The 24,703-nt window shown below is 44.6% G+C and overlaps 1 protein-coding gene across 1 annotated transcript in view; it reads left to right on the forward strand.

The window, feature by feature from the left end:
• Window positions 1-13,184, forward strand: part of LOC103294673 (calcitonin gene-related peptide 2-like) — a 34,802-nt gene extending 21,618 nt beyond the window's left edge. Inside the window, exons 2-6 of the mRNA XM_028159927.2 lie at window positions 5,158-5,450; window positions 6,497-6,591; window positions 6,845-7,000; window positions 12,259-12,443; window positions 13,044-13,184. Of these exons, the coding sequence (XP_028015728.2) occupies window positions 5,268-5,450; window positions 6,497-6,591; window positions 6,845-7,000; window positions 12,259-12,418 (594 nt within the window). The 5' untranslated portion in view covers window positions 5,158-5,267 and the 3' untranslated portion in view covers window positions 12,419-12,443; window positions 13,044-13,184. The remainder of the gene's footprint in view (window positions 1-5,157; window positions 5,451-6,496; window positions 6,592-6,844; window positions 7,001-12,258; window positions 12,444-13,043) is intronic.
• Window positions 13,185-24,703: the final 11,519 nt, after the last annotated feature.

Below are 24,703 nucleotides of genomic sequence, written 5' to 3' on the forward strand. Positions count from 1 at the left end.
TAAATAAAAACAGGAATCCATAAAAAGTAACACAGAATTTTAAAAAAAGCCTCTTAGAAATTAAAAATATGACGAAAAAAAATAAAAAACAGTGTTAAATTGAAAAACCCCACCACATCCCAGAAAGTTAAACCAGAGAGAAAGAGAGAGAGAGAGAGAGAGAGAGAGAGAGAGAAGAGAGAGAGAGAATAAATTACCAAAGAAATAAAGCAAGAAATTTCCTGAAAGTGAAGGACATGAATGAGATTGCAAATGTTCTGTCAGTGTTCAGAACAATAAATAAAAAATAGTCCACACCAAGGCACCTCATCATGGTATTTTAGAACACCAGTGAGAAGATTCTGAAAGAGAAGGAGAGGGAGAGAAATAAAAAGACAGATAGAGATACTATGCCAGATAAAGAACAAAGAGAAATGGATTTCTTACAGTCACACTTGATATAGAATACTTTTAAAATTCGGAGTGAAAATGATGCTCAACCATGAATTTAATTTCCAGAAATCTATCTGTCATGGAATGGTGAATGTACTCCACTGAAGTGAGAGAGTAAAGCAAAAATGAGGAACAAATAAGATCTAGGAAAAGGAATAAACCAGTGATAGGCAGAAAGAAAATGAAGCAAATGAAAAAAGAAGGAATTACTAACACAAGATAAAACAAATGTACAAGAAAATGTAATCAAAGTATACTTTGTGGCTCAACTGGGGATACTATTTATATGATCTTAATAATGTAAACCCTGAACAAAGGAAACTACATCAAACTAAAAGGGTTTTGCACAGCAAAGGAAATCATCAACAAATGAAGAGACTATCTAGTGAATGGGAGAACATTGGCTGATACATCTCATAAGGGGTTAATATCCAAAATTTATAAAGAACTTATAAAACAACACCCTAAAAGCCCTGGACAATCCAATTTAAAAATGGGTAAAGGATCTTAATAGACATATGAAAAGAGGCTCAATGTCACTAATCATCAGAGAAATGCAAATTAAAACCACAATGAGATATCGCCTGACACCTGTCAGAATGGTTATCATCAATAAATCAACAAACAACAGTGCTGGTGAGGACGTGGAGAAAGGGGAACCCTCCTGCACTGTTGGTGGGAATGCAGATTGGTGCAGCCACTGTGGAAAGCAGAATGGAGATATCGCAAAAAACTAAAAATGAAGCTGCCTTATGATCCAGTGATTCTACTTCTGGGAATTTATCTGAAGAAACCCGAAACACTAATTCAAAAGAATATATGCATCCCTATGTTCATTGCAGCATTATTTACAATAGCCCAGATTTGGAAGCAGCCCAAGTGTCCATCAGTAGATGAATGGATACAACAGCTATGGTACATTTTACACAATGGAATATGACTCAGCTGTAATAAAGAAGAAAAATTTACCCTTTTTTTCCTCCTTAAACAAAAAAATATTTTTTACTGTATTTTATTTACCATATAAATTATATTTAAAAATATGCTAAGTGAAATAAGCTAAGTCAGAGAAAGACAAATATGATTTCACTCATATGTGGAATCTAATGAACAAACCGAACAAGCAAAATAGAGACAGTGTCATAGAGAGCAGACTGACAGCTCTGAGGGGTGGAGGGATTGATCAAAAAAGAAATAAAAGAGAGAAAGAACTCAGAGACACCCATAACATTGTAGTTTTGAGGGTGGGTTGGAGGAGGTGGAAGTGGAGAAGGGTATGGGGGGGATAGAGGTGGTGGCAAAAAAATAGTAGTATAAACTCTGAATATCTATTTGACAAACAAATAGATGATATGACTATATTGAGAGGATGAATAGAATAGGGATGTGTTTTATTTGGGTATAGGGTGATATAAAAGGACTCCTGTTAAAGACATCATGGTAATCTAAGCAGTAAGGGTGTAGGAGGGTTTTGTTTTGTTTACCTTGAACGCTAGTGCCTAGAACAATGATGCTTGGCACATAGGAGGTCTTCAATAAATATTTGTTTGAATGAATGAAAATTTCCCCTAAGCAATATGTCTCCTAGGAAATTTGTAAAGAAAACACAGTAAGTTAAAGTAAAAAAATAAACTTTAAAAGCTGTAGTATCTGGAATCTGATTTTCTCTAAAAATTTAAGATTATCATTTTCAAAATTTAAAAGTAATTACATTAAATAGTTAAATCCAGCATCAAAATATTTGAGATTATTCAAAAGAGAAAGATATTCATGGGAAACTATTCTCTGTAAATTCTTATGCTGTTTTGATTGGGGATGCCTTGAAGCTCTGAACAGTTCCAGGGAAATCAAAATGTAATTTTCTCGGGTTAGAAAGTAAATTATTTTATTGACTTTTTCTTCCACAACTCATTAATATAATACAAAGATGGGTTGAGGAAAACTGCCCCTTGTTTTGCTTTTCAAGTTGCTAGAGAAGAGAAAAGAATCTCTTGGTACTACTTCCTCTCATATTAAATTCCAGAAAGTTTTCACCAGGACATAAATTCCTTTTATTAAATAGATAAAAAAAATCTTTGGATCAATTATTTGCTCTTCCATCTAATGAATCTAAATTGAGTCTGCAGCCCAAATTATCTTGGCTGCAAATTTACTGCTGACTCTTACTGTAATGAACCCATGGAACTGTTCATTCATTCATCCCCCTCTTTCTGCACATTTGCTGTGCACCTACTATGCGCACCAGTGGAAGAAGATTAGGTCAAATAATTCTGGGGGCATCTGCACCCAAGAAGATATTCAAAGCCTAGAACCAGATATATTTGTGTTCAGATGGGTCTCTGGGTTGGAGGTGCACTCTTACTTGTCAGAAGGCAGGGTTCCCAGTCTCTGTGGCCTTTATAGAAATTTCAGCCTACTTTTCCCCAAACAGGATTTCTTCTGGGGTTGTGGGCCACCCAGCACTCCTCTTTGGAGAGCAAGGCACAACCAGGGATTGTGCCCCCAGGGCTGTCGGTCCAAATATGTCAAAAAGGTCCTAGTGACATAGAGTCTCTGGAAAGGCTGCCAGCTTTCCAGCGCTCAGCCCCAAGGGTTCAGAGTTCCTCCCAAATTCACATTTTGGGCCTCTGGGGAGGCCAAACTCCAACCCTACTCCTCCTGCACTCCCCGCCAGCTTCTCCTGAACTCAGCGCCCCTGATAACTTCGTGGAGGTGAGGAAGCTTGGGGCTCTAGGGTCTAGGGCCTTCCGGACCTTTTTCCCCACCCACCCTTTCCCTGACACTCCAGCCTGCCGAGCTATTTCTCAGCGTCCCCAGAGCTCTGTGGGGCGGGGTGCATGCTCTGCCAGACCCAGAGGCGGTGGGTAGAGGTCCTGGAAGAGGCGGCGTAGAGGGCAGAGGCTTTAGACAGATGGTGCCTCCCAGCTGCGCCTGGTCCTTCAGCAGCCCCTTTCCCGGGTCGGAAATGGGGAAAGGGGCACAGAAGTCTCCCCTCGTATTCGCAGGGCTTTGGGAGAAAGGGCCTCCTAGTAAAGGCCGCTTCGAGGTGCCTGATTACATCCAAAAGCGAGTTCAGTACTTTGGGCGCAGAGAGAAATCCTCACGGTGCAAAAGGAAGCCCTTGGGGAGCAGCGCTTTCTGGTGCGGTTCCCGAGGTCCCGGGAGTGCCGCTGCCCGGCGCCGCGTCAGCCACAGCCCCCAGGCACGTTCTAGGTGTCCGGGACCGTTCCTGGGGGGCAGGGGCGACTCTGGCCCGTGCAGCCTCTGAGCACTCTGCCTGCCACAGACATCGAGGCGCGGAGGGCCCAGGCTGACATCTCCTGAACTCTCTTCTGACCCGCACAGACCACAAGGTCCCACGAACCTCTGGCTACTCCCTCCCTGCCCCGCGCCTTCGGCCAAGGCTTCCCGAGCTCAGGAGGGATCGGCGGGCACATTTGGGGGCGCAGCTACTACGCCAGGGCAGCCTAAGGCCCCGATGGTGCAGGGCGCTCCCTCACTTAATTCCGCACGGCTTCTACCTCCAGCCTAATCCATGGCCAGAGCTGGAGTCTTCGCCCCGTGCCCCCGAGAACCAGGCTTTCCTTAAGAAAAAGGGAGAGGCCGCGTCCATGCGCGTGGATGGGCGTGTGTCAGTGTGCGTGCTTGGGGGACACTGTGCACCGCTGTGCATATGAAAGAGCCGGTTTCCCCAAGGAGAGACTCGAGGGGGTGCTTTCGGGTCCCGGCGAAATTGGTCTGGGTGGGCGCGAGCGCTCATTTTGCAAACAGCTCCTGAGGGCGCATAGGTTTCAGCGAGTTCTGGCTTATCTGGGAGGCGCTGTGTGTGTGTGTGTGTGTGTGTGTGTGTGTGTGTGTGTGTGTGTGTGTGTCCGTGTGTGAATGCGACTGCGACAGGCAGAGCGTTTGGCTGGGGTCCAGGGACGTGAGTGCGGGACGCGAGCCGGGCGGGGAGCGCGAGTGCGCGCACCCGCCCGCCTGCAGCTGAGTGGAGCGCGTGTGAACGTCCGAAGGGCACCTTTGGGCTTACACTCTCCTTGGGGCCCCCTTAGCAGCCCAGCGCTTCAGGAAAAGCGTGTATGGGGTGAGACAGGTAGAGACGGGGCGCAGGTGGTCCCGCCCAGCAGTTGGGCAAACAAACAGAGGTGCAGGGCAGTTGTGTAAACCCAATAGCTGCGCTGCAGTGGAGGGTCCCGGGTTAGGAGGATGCTAAGCTCCCCTTCTGAGGATTAGGGGGCTAGAAACTGTGCAGGCTGCGCCAGTTTAGCCCCTTCCCCAGTCCTCTCCTCTTCTCCACTTCTACCCGTCCCAGAGGAGTGAGGTGAAGGAGGCTTGGCTGCCAGACTGGAAATAAACTCCTTTGTGGGGCCCAGGGCGCGCGGGGTTGGGGTAGGGTACCCTAGTGTGTGGGGGGAGGGAGGGGAGGAAACTGGACGGCATAGGAGCACTCCAGGTGGTCCAAAGAGATCACTCTTTCAAGGCCCCTCTCCCCCAGGACCTCCTCCTTCCTTCGCCCAGGGCTGTTTCAGCAGAGCGCCTTTTAGAACCCGGGACTACAGCTCAGGCCCTCCCCACCCTCCGGGGTTCAGGTGGGGGCCGTACTGGAGCGGCAGGAGGCAGGTGCAAGGCTAGAGTTCAGGCATCAAGAGAGTGAGAAAAGCTTTGGCTTCTTACTTTTGGTGACGCCAAACTCCCCGATTTGTCCCCACTTTCTGGACGTCGAAGGCTCTCCAACCTCTCCCAGCCCTCAAGCTCTCCAAGCAATGACCTCATTGCAAAAGACAGTCTGAGCGGGTGGCTCCCTCCCTAGTGGACCGGTGCGGGGAGCGGGAGCAATGACGCAATCGGAGCTGGGTCGGTCCTGGCCACTTTGGATTGGCCACGCAGGCTCGTGGGGAACCCCTCCCACTATCACTGGAATAAGAGCCAAGAGCTCCGCTGGGAAGACACCCACAGCAGGCGTTGTGTCCATCCAGGGGGACCGGCTGCTTGCACTCTCCTGCAACTCGAGTCTCCAGGTGAGGAACTTCCCACTCCACCCTAATCCCCTGCTTCTGGCTTAGTTCGTCCAGTTTGCTGGAACTGCCTGCCTGCCTTTCCTTTGCCTCTCACGACCATCTCCTCCCATCTCCAGCCAGGTGCTCCTAGCTCTCTGTCCCTCTCGGGAGAGGGCGGTGCATTCTCCTCTAATAACCACCAGTGGAATCCCCAGCATCCCCAGGGCTTCGCCTGGGCGCTGGGAGCTCCACAAGCCCGGATGGGTGGGTCTGCCGGCCCGGCATTGGTGCCCCTCGTGCCTGCAGGATCCTGCAGGAGTTGGGTCTGGGAGTGTCCTTCGGGGTCTATGTCCTCAGGGACCACATTTGGTTCCCAGGACGGGGAGCCCGGAGCCTTCCTCTGAGGCGCCTCCAGCCCGCCAGTGTTCCTGGGGCATTGGCAGGGACCTGAGGCAGTGCAATTGGTGAACTGGAACAGTGGGCTCAACTCGGGGTGCTGGCACCCAGGATCTGCTGCCAAACTGCCCTCCAGCACAGCCCTGAGACATCAGTAACTGGCAGTGTTAAAAATTTCCCCCCAAACCCAAACCCAAACCCTCAGCACTCTCTTCCCGTTTTCCTCTCCCTGAGTTAGTGGTAAGTTCAGCGGAGGGGAAGGGGCTCCTAGATTTCTCAGCCCTGAGAAGACAGGAGATGCAGTCTGCAGCAGGGGGCGGGGGGGGGGGGGGGGGGGGGGGGTCCGCACCTGGTTTCTACCTAGGGCAGAAGGTGTGGGTTTGTGTGCATGGCCACCTCTGTGGCTTCTCTGGCTTCCCACAGAATAGAGCCAGAATTCTCCCAGTCCTCACCCAGGACACTTGTTTCTGCTCTACCACGCACATTCACAGGAGTCCATCCAACAAATGAACAGAACCAAGCAGATTCACAGCAGCCTATCTGGCAAATGAACAGAACCAAGGTATGAGGTCACAAGGCAGTTGTGGCAGAGGCAGGACTGGAATCTAGGTTTGCAGGCTCTAGGCCAGGCTTGGTCTTGGTGCAGCCGTAATGTTCTTCTCCTTTTACAGAGAGGCATCATGGGCTTCGGGAAGTCCTCCCCCTTCTTGGCTCTCAGCATCTTGGTCCTGTGCCAGGCAGGCGGCCTCCAGGCAACACCGCTCAGGTGAGAGGGCCTGAAGCTCCTAGCCTCTGCCCCTGGATCAGGCTATTCTGTGCCTCTGAAGTCACAACAGTGAGGCTCCCAGTGAATCAACACCCTCAGGTGGACACTGGCCTCAAGCCCTGTGGGCTAGGCGTGGGGAGAGAAGGTCACGTTTCCAGGGCATGCCCCAGTGAGCGGGAAGCCTGGCGGCTTATCCTGGAGAGAGGCCAGACAGGGACTCAGAGCCTGTATTGGGTTTGCTTCCCCTCCCCAGGTGGGCCTTGGAGAGCCTCCCAGACTCCGAACTTGCTGCACTCAATGAGAAGGATGGGCACCTCCTGCTGGCTTCACTGGTGAAGGCCTATGCACAGAGGAACGCCAATGAGCTGGACCAGCCTGAGGAGCAGGAGCTGGAGGCAGAGGACTCCAGGTAAGGTTCCCTACTCACCTTGGCATATCCAGGAGGAAAAACAGCTGGCCAGAAGTCCAGCAGGCTGGCCTTGTTCACCAGGCTCTGGAGCCCGGCCATTCTGATGCTCCACGGAAGACAAAGGTTCAGGGCAGCTGGAGCGATTGTGGTTAGACACATTGAAAAGATCCATTCCTGAAAGCTGCTAGAAAAGGAAATGAGGTGGTATGGAATCACTTTCTCTGGGAATTGGTCTTGCTCTACTGAGGAGACTTCCCAGCATTGGATGAATTAAGACTGGTCAGTTTGAAGCCAGCAGATCTTAGGATGTTTTAGAAATGTAACCAGTGTGTTGTTATCTCACACCTGCAAGGCGCCTTCATTGCACATTTGCAAAGTGAAGCCAAAAGCCTTGCAGAGGGTGGGGTCACATAGAGCGGTGTCTGAGTTAGGTCTGGGGCCTTTACATGTATAGGATCTGTGAAGATGTATATGTTTGTCATGAGGCTGGGGAGAACACCCTTCCCCAGCCCCACCTCCCTGTTGCACCCTGAGCTTGGAGCACTGCCTAGGCAGAGGCATGGGTTGCACTTGCACTTGCTCTGAGAACCTCTCTGCAGAGCATAAAGACCTGAGCAGGAAAGAGGACCCCTTCCCCACTGCAGCCCTTCCCCACACTGCGCTGACTCAGCAAATGTTTGAGTTCTCTTAATGGGAGATGTGTGAGCTGCCCTCCTGCCTGCCCCTCCTGCTCCTGCTCAAAGTACCCCCTCCCTGCATGACGGCCCCTCACTGGAGGCCAACCTGGTGCATGGTATTGTCTGGCTTGTCTTCCTTGCAGCCTGGACAGCTCCATCACTAAGCCGTGCAGTAATCTGAGTATTTGCGTGCTGGGCACATACTTGAAGTGTCTGAACAACTTTCATATGTTCTCTGGCATTGGCTTTGGGGCTGAAACACTTGGCAAGAAAAGGGATATAGCCCGTGGTTTGGAGAAGAACCGCTACCCCAGTTTTGGGGTGCCCAAGGATTCCAAGTGAAATCCCTTCTGATTTTCTTTCTTGCTCTCATTGATGAACTTAGTGCATGCAGCTTTCACTCTGATTGCTTCTCAAGCTGGTATTGGTAGCTTTGCTCATGACAGAAAATGTTGGGGACCTCAGGATGGAATAAAAGAGAGCGGGACTCATAGACCAGGTGAGAGATAAGAGAGTGTGAGGGAAGCTTCTTGAGATCCTAGAGGATATCATAGCAGAGCCCTCTGGTTTCTGCTTTATCCCTCAGCATCAATTTTGATGAATAAACCCATTTTCTAAAAGGATGTACACTGTGATGGCCATTACCATGTTTAAGACTTGAAGGTGCCCAGGGCCTATGGTTAAAAGTAACTTTAGTCTGAGGATAGCTGGATGCAGGGCTTGGTGAGTGGTCCCTGGGAACCAGCTCCAGCATCAAGAAGAGGTGTGCTGCCCTAGCTGATTTGGCTCAGTGGTTAGAATGTCTGCCTGCAGACTAAAGGGTCCTGGGTTCAATTCCAGTCAAGGGCTCGTAACGTGGTTGCAGGCTGGATCCTAGACCCCGGTCAGGGCTCGTGTTGGAGGCAACCAATTGATGTGTCTCTTTCACATCAATGTTTCTCTCTTTCTCTCCCCCTCCCTTCCACTCTCAAAAAAAAAAAATTAATGGAAAAATATCACTGGGTGAGGATTAACAAAACAACAACAACAACAAAAATATTTGTTGCAATGTGGAATCTAAAAAAAGAACAGGTGTGCTGAAGAGCAGGTAAGCACTTCGTGTAAGCCCGGTTCTCTGAGCCTCTCCCAGGTAAAACGTCAGGGAATTTTCATTTTCCCATGGAAAGTGGTGTAAGCCAGACAGGAGTGCTCATGGCTGAGGTATGCTTTCTGTATGCTTCTTGTATGTCCTGAGGTGGGCTAGGTCTTTGCCGAAAACTTCTTCCCGGTCCCAAAGAGATTATATGTAAGGGACAATAAGTGCAGGGTTTCAGCATGTGCCCCATGGTTAGGAACTGGGTTTTATCATGAAGGGCTCCTAGCAAAGGCTGCGAGGCCATTTCCTCTAACAACTTTAGTAATTGCATATAGAAGGAACACTTATTCTCCGCCCTTCTTCCCCGCCGCCCTCCCCCCCCCCCCGCCCCCCCGGCCCACACACTTTTTTATTTTTATTTTTGTAAGATATATCTCAAATTTTTGCCATTTTAGTTTTTATTGTTGCTATTGTCTTTTAAAAAAATCTTTATTATTGAGAGTATTACAGATACCCTCCTTCATGAGGTTCCTGTCACTCCCCAAGCCTTCACCACCCTATTGTCTGAGTCCATAGTTAATACATATCTTTGGTTAATCTCTTCCCGGCCTCTCTCCCCCTTCCCTCTGATATTTGTCATGTTTCTGTGCTTCTGGTTATATTTTATTTATTAGTGTATTTTGTTCATTAGTTTTCTTGTTCATTTACTTTGATTTTTAGATTCAATTGTTGATAGATATGTATTTATTGACATTTTATTGTTCATATTTTTATTTCTCCTCCTCCTCTTCCACGCCCACCCCCATCCTCCTCCTCCTTTTCTTCCTTCTCCTTCTTCTTTTCATTTTCATTCTCATTCTCATTCTTATTTCTCTTCTTAAAGAATACCCTTCAACATTTTATGTACTATTGGTTTGGTATGCTCCTTTAGTTTTTTTCTTTTCTGTGAAGCTCTTTATCTGACCTTCAATTCTAAATGATAGCTTTGCTGGGTAGAGTAATCTTGTTTATAGGTCCTTGCTATTCATCACTTTGAATATTTCTTGCCACTCCTGTCTGGCTTACAAAGTTTCTGTTGAGAAATCAGATGACAGTTATATGGGTGTTCCCTTGTAGGTAATTAATTGCTTTTCTCTTGCTGATTTTAAGATTCTCTTTTTGTCTTTAATCTTTGGTATTTTAATTATGATGTGTCTTGGTGTGGGCCTCTTTGGGTTCCTCTTGTTTGGGGTTCTCTGTGCTTCCTGGTTAAAGGGGAAGTTTTCTGTCATATTTCTTCAAATAGGTTTTCAATATCTTGCTCTCTCCCTTCTCCTTCTGGAACTGCCATAATGCAAATGTTAGTATGCTTGAAGTTGTCACAGAGGCTCCTTACACTACCTTCATATTTTTGGATTCTTTTTCTTTTTGCTTTTCTCATTGGGTGTTTTTTTGCTTCCTCATATCCCAAATCATTAATTTGATTATTGGGATCCTCTACTCTACTGTTGAATCCCTATATATTACTCTTTATTTCAGTCAGTGTATACTTAATTTCTGACTTATCCTTTTTCCTGTCTTTGAAATTATTACTAATATCATTGAAAGTCTCATTAAGTCCCTTGAAGAAGCTCTCTTTAAGATCTTTGAGTAACCTTATAACTATTGTTTTGAACTCTGTATCCAGTAGTTTGCTTGCTTCTATTCCTTTCATTTGTGACATGTTTCTTTGTCTCCAAATTTTGGCTGCTTCCCTGTGTTTGCTTCTGTGTGTAAGGTAGAGCTGCTTTGTCTCCTGGAATTGGTAGAGTTGCCTTGTATAGTAGGTGTCCTGTAGGGCCCAGTGGATCAGCCTCCCCAGACACCTGAGCTGGACCTTCTAGATACACCTCTGTGTGGGCTGTGTGCACAGTCTTGTTGAGTTGAGCCTTGATTGCTGTCAGCATTACTGGGAGGAGTTGACCTCCAGGCCAATTGACTGTGAGGACCAGCTACAACTACAGTGGAAGAGCTGCTGTGCAGGACACACCCCTATGGAGCAGGACTTGCTTCAGTGGGGCTTTGGTGCTCACTGAGTCTGCCCCTTGAGTGTGTCCCCTATGGATATGTACAGTTGTAATCTAGTATGGTCTGAAGTTGTCCACTGGGTGCACTGGCTGTGGGGCCTCCAGGGAGGTGCAAAGTCAGCCACTGCCTGGGGCCACCTGGCAGGAACGACACAAAAATCTGCAGGTGGCTGCTATTTGTATTGGGCTTGGAACTGCCTAGGCAAGGCCCACCTGTGAAGCAAGGCAGGCTGATGCTAGTGCTGGGTCTTGGGCCTTTTATTGATATGTTTGGGGCATGCTGTTGCCAGCTGCTGCTAGTTTGAGAGATTTTAGGAAAGTCTGAAGCCTGAGCCAAGACAGGCCATTCGTATGGAAAAATAGGTGCAAAAGCTTGGGTGGGGCTGCAAATTGGATGGGGCAGAGTCTCAGGGAATCACCAGGACAGAGTGAACAGTGTGAGCTATGGTTATAGAAATTAAGTTATGGCTGTCAGTCAGCCCTGCAACATGGGAGGTCTCAGCATAGGAACAATGATCCCTGCAAGCACCCCTTCTGGGAAAAAACCACTCCTGAGTTCTTGCTCCAATGCCAGACAATCAAGTTCCTTCCTGTATGTTCCTGGATCCCCCAAAGCTGCCACCCAGTATTGGAGCCCAGAGGGAGTGTGGACAAGTAATGTGCCAGACCTTTAAGAGGAACTGCCTGGGTCTCTAGCAGCCTCCATTTCACTAGCTACAATCCCTGCTTGTTTTTACAGCCCCAAATTATGGGGACTTCTCTTCCTTGCACTGGAAACCTTGGCTGGGGTTCTGGTGTGGGGCTGGAACTCCTTGCTTTTCATGGGAGGCCTCCACAGTGGAGATATCCCTCCTGATTAAAAAAACACACACCACATGTGGGTGTTGAACCAATCCATTCCACACCTCTGCCCCTCCTATCAGTCTTGATGTACTTTATTCTTTACTTCTCTTGTTGTAGGACTTTCATTCAGCCAGATTTCAGGCAGTTCTGAATGATGATTTTTCTTAATTTTAGTTGTAATTTTGATTTGGTTATGGGAGGTGGCAAGTACCAGAGTTTATCTATGCTGCCATCTTGGTTCTTCCAGAAACATTTATTTATTTATTTATTTATTTATTTATTTATTTATTAAACATATATTTTATTGATTGCAGAGAGGAAAGGAGAGATAGAGAGAGATAGAAACATCGATGATGAGAAAGCTGACTCCTGCATGCCCCCTACTGGGGATCAAGCTGCAACCCGGGCATGTGCCCTTGACCGGAATCAAATCTGGGACCCTTCAGTATATAGGCTGACGCTTTATCCACTGTGCCAAACCAGCTAGGGCCAGAAACACTTATTCTTAAGTTGTATGTTGAAGAGCTACAATTTCTTTGAAAAGGTCCCATTGAGTAGGCTCCAGACTCCAGAATCCCACCAGCAGGCTGTCTCTTCTTTCTCCATCTTGTAAATCAGTGCCACGCTCCAGAAGAGATCCTGCAGCACTTCCACCTGTACGATCCATCGCCTGGAAGACGCTCTGAGACAATATGTGGGGATGCTTAAGGAAGACTTCGTGCCCACTGATGTGGGCCCCAATTCCTATGGCCGTCGCCGTAGGGAACTTCAGGCCTGAGCTGCTAAAGGACTCCAGGAAGAAGGTGACTGCTTTTGTTCTGTTGGATGGGAGGGGAAGGTATTTGGGAGTTTTTAACATCCACATTTTGAAACCCACTGGACCTGGTAGGTTCCTCAGATCCTTCTCTCCTGAGGTAGTGAGTTCCTTTTACAACTCAGCTTGAAGTCAGAGCACTAGGGCAGGCTGCAGAGATGCAATTTTGTCTTTCTGAGAAGAGAAATGAATAAAAAAATGCTTGTTGAATTCAGAAAGGGAGAGCCCTGTAAACCTTAGCCAGGCCACTCCTCATTAATGAACCTAGGTTCAGAAAGCCTTCAACCCTTCAGTGTTCACAGGTTTAGTCCAGAGGGCTATCATCTTAACACTACTGCTAATGTTCATAGTGATGGTTGAATTGTTTTTTTGTTTGTTTGATTGTTTTTTACTATCATTTGCTTTAGAAGCCTGCTTATATCTCATATCCATAATTTATAAATGCTGTTTACTTAAAGAAGCACTTCTATAAATTAATATTCTTTTCAGTAATAATTGTGTTTATTCCCTTCTTGTTCTTCTAGATCTCATTCTTCTCTTTCTTCTCCTTCTTCCTCTTCTTTTAACTTTTTTTTTTTTTTAATCTCAGGTTACAATGAAGCTGAACTCACCACTTCTATTAATTTCTGTTGACAACAACTTGGTGAGAAGACCCCAGGGAAGATATACATGTTTGCATTCAAATAGATTTAAAAAAAGCACCTTTTCACTCAAAAGAGCAAAATAAACAAATTCCATATTTGTTGTGCATCCTTTTTATATTTGATTCTATGTGCAATAAACGTGATGACATCGCTCATCAGCTTACCTGGTAGCAAACTGGTTCTTTGAGAGCTATCCTATTGTTCATGGCAGCTTTGCCAAACCATAGGGGGACATGATATCACTGCCTCTTGTGGTCTCTGGGGTGATGCTATGCTTTGTTTTAATGGTGATGCTATGCCTTGTTGTCTAAGAGCCTGACTGTATAATTTATTTAAGGAAATGTCAATATTGTGCCATTTGTGAACTTCATCAAGATTAAAAACATATTTTGGATACATGTGTTTCAAAACCCTGGTGGTTTATTTCAACTTGTTTTTCAATGTAATAATAATGATAGTTGACATTTTTTGAGTGCTTATTCTAGACCATACAATGTTCTGAGATAGTGCTTTATACCTATGAGTTCATGTAATCTTCATGACAACTTTATGGGGTAGATACCATTTTTATTTCCACTTCTCATCGAGAAACAGGCACTGAGAAGTGAAGTCCAAGGTCACACAGACTCAAGTGTTGGTTTCCAGAGCTTGCCATAGAAACCACTGTGCTGTATGCTTCCTAACAATGGCTCCTGATGTTTTCCAGACCTGTGAGCCATTCTCTGACCTAGCCGCCTCACCTGATAGACCATCAGATTTTGAAGACAAATGGGAAAATTTACACACATAAACAACCTAATCTTCCACACACAAATAACCTAAACAACCTTATCTAATTAAATGGACCCCTTCTACCCATTACTTTGTACTACAGGGTGAATGTATGTATACTTCCCCCTAACCCCTCACCAAAACGTGTATTTTAAAACCTAACGCCACAATGATGTTATTAGGAGGTGGGGCCTTTTGGAGGCGAGCAGGTCATAAGGGCAGTACCCTCACCAATGCAATGAATGCCCTGAAAATAGAAGCCAGAGAGAATTCCCTTGCTCCTTCCACTGCAGTGTGAGGTTGCAGTGAGAAGACTGCTGTGAATGAGGAACTGGGCCCCCCATCACGCACTGAACCTGCTAGTGCCTTGATATTGGACTTCCCAGCCTCCAGAACTGTGAGAAATATATATTGTTGTCTATAAGCTTATCCAGTCTGTGGTATTTTGTTATAGCAGCCCAAATAGACTAAGATACTGACTTGCTTTCGATGATCTATTTATGGTCAATGTTATTACATATATACACCATCTATCCCCCTCACCCATGTATTATTACATCAATATACCCATAACAATTTCTTCATGTATCTCTAAATGGGAAGTACTCTTTAAAGACAACCACAATCCCATTTAACAAAATAAGTTAATAGTAATTTCTTCGTTGTTTAATATCTCACATCTAGTTATGGCTCACATTCTTCCATTATCACATATATGTATATGAATTACATATATATTATAGAGAATATGTTCATATGTACATATATGTATAAAACCTAAGCTCAAGGTCTTCACATTGCCGCCAGTTGATTTAGCTCCATCTCCACCTCCCCCTCCCCCCGCCCCCCAACTGCAATTTATTTGTTCAATAGAGTTTCTCATGTTCTGAGTTTTGATGATTACATCCCTATGGTGAGGTTTATAACATATTCCTTTATCTTCCATTTTTTCTGTGAGTCAGATCTCTAGAGAGTGAGAGGAAAGAGAAGTGAGAGATGAACTCAGAGAAGTAATGGAGGACTGTGAGGGGCATAAGAAAGAGTGGCTTTCTATCTTATTGATATTCTATATTGGTGAGATAGCATTCTCATACTTCCCTTTATTTTGTTAGATATTAATTCCCTTAGTTATTTGAATATATATAAAATAGCTGACTGAGAACTTTTTGTCTGCAAAGTTCAATGTCTGTGCTTCCTAAGGAACAGTTTTTATTAACTGCTTTTCTTGTGCACATAGACTTTTTCCTGCATGTCTCATAATATTTTTTTTTGAAAACTGGACATTTAAAATAATCTAATGTGGCAACTTTGGAAATCATATTTCCTCCCTACCACCAACCCTAGGATTTATCATTGTTGTGTGTTTTTTTTTGTAGTTGTTGCTTGTTTGCTTAGTGACTTCTCTGAAGTAAATTTTTTAGTCTTTATTCTTTGTCATGTGGCCATTGTTTGGTTAGCTTAATGGTTAGGTAATGATTGATCGAATATTCCCTTATTGTCTAGAATCAATAAGTCTTTTAATCTTTACCAAGGGGCTCCGTGTGTATGTTGGGACATACCTTCAACACTCAGACAAGTAGTTGACAACTTTGCCATAGTTTTGACTTCCTGCTTGCAGACAGCCTCAAGGTCAGTGAGAGGTGAGAGCTCTGGGTTTTCTCAGGTTCTTCCTGAGCATGCACGCAGCTTCATGATTTCCAGATTCCCAGAAATATGTTAGAGTTTTTCTAAGTTCTTATAGATGTCACATTCCCCAGATTTCCTTTTAAATGTTTTTGGTCAGTCTATTATTTACTCCCAAGTATTATCCTCTAGTTCAGGCACTTGTGCATTTAAGTAAGTGCTTGTTTTCAACAAATGCTCCTGAAGAAAAGGCTTTATGCACTGGGCAAGCTCTATGTCAGATCAAAGAAAGACAAAATTGCAGATGAGGTCTTCCAAGGAATGACCAGAGAGATCAAATAATGATAATACTTTTGGAATGAGGCTTTGAAAGAGGTCCACCCTCATTTGCTAGATTGATGGTTTTTACCATGAAGCTGAGTTATTAGTATTCAAAGCTACCACAGAATTGGAGAGCAGGACATGAGACTAAAGCAAGTTAAAATACGACAGGCCCTGGTTAGAATTGGTTAACTAGGGAAAATGATGAACAACATAGACTGATGAACAAGACTAGACCCAGAGACAAGGAGGCATGGATCAGACTGTCGGACCTCAGAGGGAGGGTAGGGGAGGGTGGGGATAAAGGGGAGAGATCAACCAAAGGACTTGTGTGCATACATATGAACCTAACCAGTGGTCAAGGACAACAGGGGGGTGGGGGCATGCGCGGGGAGGGGGTGGGATGGGAATGGGGGGATGAGGACAAATATGTGATACCTTAATCAATAAAGAAATTTAAACAAACAAACAAAAAAAAGAATTGGTTAACTAGCTCAGTTGGTTAGAGTTGCAGGTTTGATCCTAGGGCAGGGCACATATAAGAATCAACCAATGAATACATAAGTAGAACAACAAGTTGATGTTTCTCTCCCTCTTTCTCTAAAATCTAATTACACTAATAAAAGAGAAACATGCAAATTGACCATCTCTCTGCTACACCCACCAGCCAATCAGGAGAGTATGCAAATTAACCCAACAAAGATTGGCAGCAGCCCTGGAGCTGGAGCAAGCAGGAGACTTGGGTTGCCCCCAGTGATGGAGGAAGCCAAGCTTCCCGCCCACCCTGGTGTCCGTTCAAGGAGGGGCTGGAAGCCTGGGTCACCGGGAGGTGTGGCCAGCCTGAATATGGCCCTCAGCCCCTTACCCAGTGTGGCCACCCCCCCATGGGGTGAGGGTCCCCGTTGGGGGGCTTGGCTAGCCTGCAAATAGCCATCAACCCCTCACCCAGGCTGGCCAGGAACCCCAGCAGAGACCCCCACCCTGACGGGGGTATGGCCAGCTTGAAAACAGCCCTCAGCCCATCACCCAGGCTGGCCACGCCCCCCCCCAGCAGGGACCCTCACCCAATGGGGGCATTGCCAGCCTGCAAACCACCACAGACCCCTCACCCAGGTTGCCCCATGCCCCAAGAGAACCCCCACCCTGATCTGGGACACCCTTCAGGGCAAACCAGCTGGCCCCCACCCATGCACCAGGCCTCTATCTATACTAATAAAAGGGTAATATGCTAATTAGACTGGGAGACCTTCCAGGAGACCTTCCGAACGTTCTTCTGGACAAAGCCATGGTGGTGGGGCTTAGGTAGAGGCAGTTAGAGGCCAAGAGGGGAGGGCAGTTGTGGGTGATTAGGTAAGGATGGGACAGCAGTTGTGGGTGATCAGGTCTGTGGGGGGGCCATTGGGGGTGATCAGGCTGGTGAGTGGGGGCAGTTGGGAGTGAGCAGACTAGCAGGGGGAGCCAGTTGGGGGCAAGCAGGTCGTCAGTGGGGGTCAGTTGGGGGTGAGCAGGACAGTGGGGAGGGCAGGTGGGGGCGAGCAGGCCAGCAGGGGGGACAGTTTGGGGCAAGCATGCTGGCACGGGGGGCAGTTGGGGGTGATCAGGCTGGTGAGGGGGGCATTTGGGGGCAAGCAGGCCGGCAGCGGGGGAAAGTTGGGGGCAAGCAGGTGGGCAGGCAGAATAGTTAGGGGCAATCAGGCAGGCAGGCAGGTGAGCGGTTAGGAGCCAGCAGTCCCAGATTGTGAGAGTGATGTCCGACTGCCAGTTTAGGCTCGATCCCTGTAAACCGGCAGTAGGACATTCTTCGAGGGGTCCCAGATTGGAGAGGGTGCAGGCTGGGCTGAGAGACCCACCCTCCCATGCACGAATTTTGTGCACCAGGCCACTAGTATATATATATATATATATATATATATATATATATATATATATATATGAGTAATATGCACACTGATGGAACAGCGGAACAACCAGAACAACTGCTCGACCAGTCGTTATGAGTTGCACTGACCACCTCTTGGTCCCTCCCCCTGGCCGACAGGCTCCGATCCCTCGATGGTGAGTGGTGAACTGGGGGTGGGTGGCAGCAGCTGCTGGCAGCCAGGGAAGATGGCCCTGATCACAGGCCAGGCCTAGGGATCATACCTGTGCATTAATTTTGTGTGCTGGGCCTCTAGTTAATAAATAAAAGGCCACAAAGCCCATCGTTATTTCTGGAATTCAGCTGTTTCTGTTAAATAATTGCTTCTTGAATTGCTGCAAACCTTTGACTAGTTGCTAGAGTTTTTTGTTTGTTTGTTTGTTTTTGTATTTTTTTAGTTGCTAGAGTTTTGAAAAAGTAAATTGGACAGTTTTTATCACTCTTTTCATTGCTTTTATGGAGGAGGAAATTTTTGGAGACTCTTACTTCACTATTTTCACAGACAAAACTATTTTTGCCTTCATTCATGAAAGATATTTTCACTGGATATCAAATTATGGATTGGCAGTTTTTTCCTTTAGCATTTTAAAGATGTTGTTTTATTCTCTTCTAGTCTCTATGGTTTCTTAGTAGAAATTTGCATTCATTTGAGCCTTTGTTCCTCTATATGTAATGCATTGTTTTTCTCTAGCTGCTTTCAAATTTGTTTTCTTTAAGTTTTATTTTTTACTATTTGATTAACATGTGTCTAGATATAATTTTCTTTTTTTCTGCTCCAGATTCTCTGAGATTGAATCTGTAAATCTATGTTTTCTATGAACTTTAAGAAGTATTTAGCCATTAATTTTTATGTGCCAATATTTTTCTTTCTTTTTGGGTCTCCAGGGACAAATGTTAGGCCTTTTAATATTGTCCCACAATTTTATTCTGTTCAATTTTAAAGTTTTGTTTCTCTGTGTTTTTCAGATTATATAATTTTTATTGACTTATCTTTAAGTTTAATGATTCTTTTTTGTTATCAATCCTTCTTTTATTGATCTCAATGAAATTTTTTGTTTTGGATATTATATTTAAAAACTTTTGTTATGTCCTTTTTTTCTAGTTTTTATTTCTTTGTTAATTGATGCTATCTCTCCATTGATTTACAGACTATTCAATATTACCTCATTGAATATGCTTTTCATAGGTTTGGGTTTGTGGAATTTAAGTTACCCTTGGACAAAGCATTAAAAGATGAGAGAGTGAGAAAAAATATTCCTCTAAAACTTTGGCACCCAAAGAGCTCCCTTTGCAAGTACCTTTTGTCAGAGACACAGGTTTTAGTTGCCCACACCACTGCTATCACTGTGACAGTGCAACACTGACCCTTTCCTGGCATTGGAACAGAGCCAGGAGGAAAGAAAGAATAAACAATGGCGACTCTGGATTTGAAGGGGTTCCTCTGGCCAGAAAGAGGGGGATTCTCAGGGTTTTTGTTATGTGTGCCCATTGCACAGCTCCATGACTGAGACCACCCTTAGGTTAAATTAAGAGGGTAAAAGGGGGAAAATAATACCTTAGGAAACTTGCTGGCATTTTTACCATTTCTTCCCCCTCCCTGGTGCAACTGCTATTGCTTACTTTTTAAAAAAAAATGTTTTTATTGATTTCAGAGGGAGGGAGGGAGAGGGAGAGATATACATATCAACGACTGAATCATTGATTGGCTGCCTCCACAGCCCCCTGCCGGGGATTGCACTCACAACCCAGGCATGTGCTCTGACTGGGAATTGAACCATGACTTCCTGGTTCATGGGTCAATGCTCAACCACTGAGCAACACTGGTGGGGCACTTTTGCTTACTTAAAAAAGTCCTCAAGCAGATTCTTTTTGTGTTTTGTCTGGAGGGTTTTGTTGAAATCAATATATTATAGTTATAAAATTATGAGATACAGATTGTAATGGTCTTTCTTCATCTTGGTCAGCACATTTATTGACCAAAATACAGTTAAGATAGAAGGTACTTTTAATACTTGAAATTGTATAAGATTTTAAATAAGTCAGGATTCAAAGAGAAATCATAATGGAAATTTAAAAATATTTACAATGAAAATACCTCACATCAGAACTTGGAGGTGTGGAAAAGTGGTAAATTTAGAAAATTATATAGCCCTATATAATGTTAAAGAAGGAAAATGGATAAAATGTAATGAGCTAAGTTTTAAATTGAATACTTAAATTGAGGTGTTTAATTTGAGAAATTAGAAAAAAAAAAGTGGAGAAAACCCAAAGAACGTGAAAAGGAGATAATAGAGATTAAAATTAGAAATTAACTATAAGATGAAGATATAACAAGGAGGATCAATGAAGCCAAAAGTTTGTTATTTGAAAAAGCTAACAAAATTGCACACGTCTAGTGAGACTGAGCAGAAATAAAGAGCAGACACAAATAATAAGGATAAAAAAATAACGTATCTGTATGTTCAGCAGAGATGAAATGATAATAAAAACACTACAGCTATCTTTATACCAATAATATTTATAATAGATTAAATGGAAAAATTCCTAGCAAATATAAAACTTATTAGAACTCACTTGAGTAGAAATGGGAATCCTGGATAATTTTATAACTATAATATATTGAATCTGTTTTGTAAAATCTTATCACAATAACAACACAGACCTGTTGGATTTACAGATGAATTCTCATTCTTATCTCTGATGTCCCAGAACAATGAGCTAAGGGTCTAAAAACTTTTCAAGGGCCCATGAAGTAGTTGAGTTTCCAAGTTATGTTATTGACTTCAAACTACAAAAAATGGTAAAACAGATACAAAATATTTGCATGTCCATTGATCTACTCCAATTCAACTCTTATTTAGTTGTATATAAATTATGTTTAACGTGAAATACCGGCACATTTTACTACGATGTGAAATGAAGAAGTCAAAACTAAAAGTAGGGGCCCCGTAGTATTGTAAAATACCCTCTCACCCCATCCCTCCCGTTGGGTGCGATGGAGACCCTTATCCACTAGAGGGCGCACTAAGCAGGCACTTAAGCTTGCTTTGCCAGGATCCTCTCCTCCCATTTGGTCCCAGATTCACTTCTCACTCTTCCCTCTCTCTGAGCCTTGGTTGCTGGCTTGTAAATTTGGGATAATGACGCTTCCTTCACAGAATTGAACCAACGTCCCACCAAAGGCACTTAGGATTCTGGGGGCAGTTGGTAGTCCTTAGTATGGAGGTAGGCTGGAAAGTTCCACTTGTCCAAGGGGCCTTGACTGAGAAAAGGGCAGCCTTTTCTTGATTTTCCTCAAAAGAACAAAGGCTGGGGTAGAGATGGAGAAATGGTGGGAGTGGGGACGCTCTAAGGCAGTGGTTCTCAACCTTCCTAATGCCGCGACCCTTTAATACAGTTCCTCGTGTTGTGGTGACCCCCAACCTTAAAATTATTTTCGTTGCTACTTCATAACTGTAATTTTGCTACTGTTAATGAATCGTAATGTAAATATCTGTGTTTTCCGATGGTCCTAGGGCTCTACAGCAGTGGTTCTCAACCTGTGGGTGGGTCGCGACCCACAGGTTGAGAACCGCTAGCAGGGTCGCCTAAGACCATTGGAAAACACAGATATTTACATTATGATTCATAACAGTAGCAAAATTACAGTTATGAAGTAGCAACGAAAATAATTTTAAGGTTGGGGGTCACCACAACACGAGGAACTGTATTAAAGGGTCGCGGCATTAGGAAGGTTGAGAACCACTGCTCTAAGGGCATGAACTGGGGTCTCACATTTAGACACAGAACTGCTCTTCTTCCTGAGCCTATCTTTCCTCACAAAGATTCATTATTTCAAAATACTGTCTGAGCTCAGCGGAGGCTTAGAAATCTCCCGGCTGGAGTTGGGGGGTGGGTGAAGACAAATTAGGGAGTTTTATGGAGGAGTTATTCTAGAATTCAGTGTTAAGGAGCTGGTAGCTTTTTTTAATTTAAAAAATTAAATAACTTTTTAATTATAAAAATACTTGATATAAAAAATACAGGAAAGCAGCCCCAGCAAGGGGAGCAGTGTGTTTCTTAGTTGTTTTATCACCCAGAGAAATCCACCAGTAAAGTATATTTTTTAAATATTAAGGTTTAATTTATTAGTATTATTTTTTAAATCCTCACCTAAAGACATGCTTCGAGAGAGGAAGGGAGGGAGGGAGAGGAGAGAGAGAGAGAGAGAGAGAGAGAGAGAGAGAGAAGAAGTTGTCTTTTGTAAGTCCCCTGACGTGATCGAACAGGCAACCTTTCGGTGCACAGGATGGGCGTCACTCTGGCTGGGCCACCAGTAATATTTTGGTGTATGACCTTTCCTTTATATGTTATGCACATATTTATAAAAACATAAAACCATTTTGAAGCTGCCTTTTCTCAGTATACATTTTTCTGTGTCATTCCATGTTCTTCTATTGCATAATTTATGCCCATTTCACATTCCATTGAATAAAGGTGTCAGTTTATTTAATTAATTCCTTATATACAGTAGGTCCTCGGGTTACGTGGGAGATCCATTCCTATGGCGCGATGTAACTCAGTTTTTGCCATAAGTCGGAACACACCTACATAAGCACCTACGTCGCTCACATGGAGCACATACACAGCAGTAATGAAGTGAAACAGTAAAAAAAAATTTAAAAGAAAGATAACAATTCCTGGCCTTTACTTGTGGTAAATAAGTAATAAAAAACATAAAGCACATATGTACATAGGTCGAAATGACGTAACTTTTCTTTTTTATAAATAAATAGGAGATGGTGACGTAACCACAAAACCATGTACGTTGAGTCCGACGTAACCCGAGGACTGCCTGTATAATGCAAATTGTTTCCATGCACACTGTTGGCATCTGATCCCAGATACGCTTGCTTCTTCCACTAGTTGCAGTAGATGGGCCTTCCATGGTCCTAGCTAAAGCCATTTCTTCCATTTGTGCCCAGAATCCCATCCCTTTTCTAGTGCTCACGTGCCGGAAACCGATCATCGTCACTAATAGAGAAATGTGAAAAGGGAATCGGGGTCAACCTTAATTGCTCTGAATGGTCGGAGCTAATCACTCATTGTTTAGTTGAGACATTGGTAGTTAAAGCCACCTCCACCTGTTAATCATATGTAAATTCTTGCTGATTGTCTATTATTGGAATTTCCTGCCTAAAGGATATGGGTGTATCTCAGAACCTCAATAAAAGGGATGGCAAAGGCCAGAGCAGGGTAGTCCTCCCCCTAGAGGTGACTTCCACCTGGCCCCCCAATTTCCCAAATTAACTCTTTTCCAGTCTCTTTTCATTTGTGTGCGGCCTTCTCTAGAACACGGGAACTACACGGGACGTGGAAGGGGCTCCCACACTCATGGGCTATTCTCTGTCTATTTTTTCCCTCATCTCCTCCTCTTCCTCTCTAGGATCCTTGCTCCTGCTTAAAGACACCAGGCACACTCCTACCTTAGAGCCTTGCCTTTGTTTTCTTTCCTTGGAGATCTCTTCTCACAGATAACCATTTGCATGGCACACAATGCCTTTACCTCCATTTACATTGACTGGATGAAAAGAATCCCCACACACGGGCCTAATTATAGGCTCTTTACAAGAGGCATCTGAAACATAACGCTATCCAAAGGGAAAAAGGAAACGAATGAACAATTTACCATAAAAAACGGTAACCAAGATAATGGTAGTGCTAAATTAATTTTGAATAAAATTGACTTTAAGGCAAAGAGGACCAGAGAGATATTGAAGGCTATCTTATATCAATAAAGATTTGCTGGCAGAATGTAAGAATTCTAAATATATATGCACCTGATAATATAGCCTCAAAATATATAAAGTAAAAATCCACCATTATAGTGAGACATGTTCACACACCTCTTTCATTATCTCCTACCATGGGGATGGTCTAATAAAACTTTCTCCACTCTGAGACTGTGAGTATCCCAGGGTCAGAGACTACCTTGATCATGGCTGTATCCCACGTAACGTGCACAGTGCCAGGCACAGGCTGGTCTTCGTTCACTATTTTCTTCCAGCAACAATGAAGTCACCATGCTCTGAAGAAGCACCTTCTTTATTCGGGAATGCTCTGACTCCTTGCAGGGTCTTAGTTGTCTGGATTGAAACCCATTCTACCCCCAGTTTTCTTAATGTGTCTTGGGCATGGAAGGGTTCTGGACAATTTCCCTCCGTGAAGAGTAAGTGTGTCTGAGGCCAGACTTTTAAAACCATAGGTGGGTATTAATTGCAGAGAATTTAAAGTAGATCAATTCTTTTTTTTTTCTTTCCTACAAAGTCCAAGGCTGAGCATGGTTTGTATTAGAGGAATCCTTTCTGGGTAATTACCCATCCATCCTCAATAATGTATCTGGGCATTGGCATTAAGGCTTTTCAATTATTCAAATTGTCAGAGTTTTCATCTCCTGGTGAAACTTTTCTGGAAGCCCCTGTGGCAGCTCTTGTGTGTGCTCGATAGCGTAGCTAAAGCTCTTGTCTTTGTCTTTGGCAGGCCCTTAGCGAAAGGTTGTAAATCTGGGAAATGATCATGGCAATTCAGTGGTTTTTCTGGAGGGTTCAGTGCGTCTCTAGAGAGATTTAGATGAGAGGGAGGCTGTGAGGATTTAGAGTCTGCAGTCTCGGCTTTTCTCCGGGTTCTAGTTATTTTCCATTTGTACTGGCCACCCTCCCCATAGCTTTTCCATGCTTCTCTGCTTTGCTCGGTGCCCCCAGGAGCTGGGCCTCCGATCACATCACCTGGGCTCCCTGGTCAGGTTCTGCCGATGGAGGCCTGGGCTGGAGATCAGAGGGAGGAGCAGAGAATTTCTTCTGGCCTCTGATGCCGTGGTTTGGGGATTAGCCGTTCGATGGTTCCATCGAACACCAGCAAGCCATTTCCCCCGTGCCCCTCTAGACTTAGAGGTGGTAACAGCTTTCCAAGTTGTCTGTTGTTGGGTAGCTCCAA

This window comes from Eptesicus fuscus, chromosome 13 (assembly GCF_027574615.1).
Source record: "Eptesicus fuscus isolate TK198812 chromosome 13, DD_ASM_mEF_20220401, whole genome shotgun sequence".
In the NCBI taxonomy this organism is placed as follows: Eukaryota; Metazoa; Chordata; class Mammalia; order Chiroptera; family Vespertilionidae; genus Eptesicus; species Eptesicus fuscus.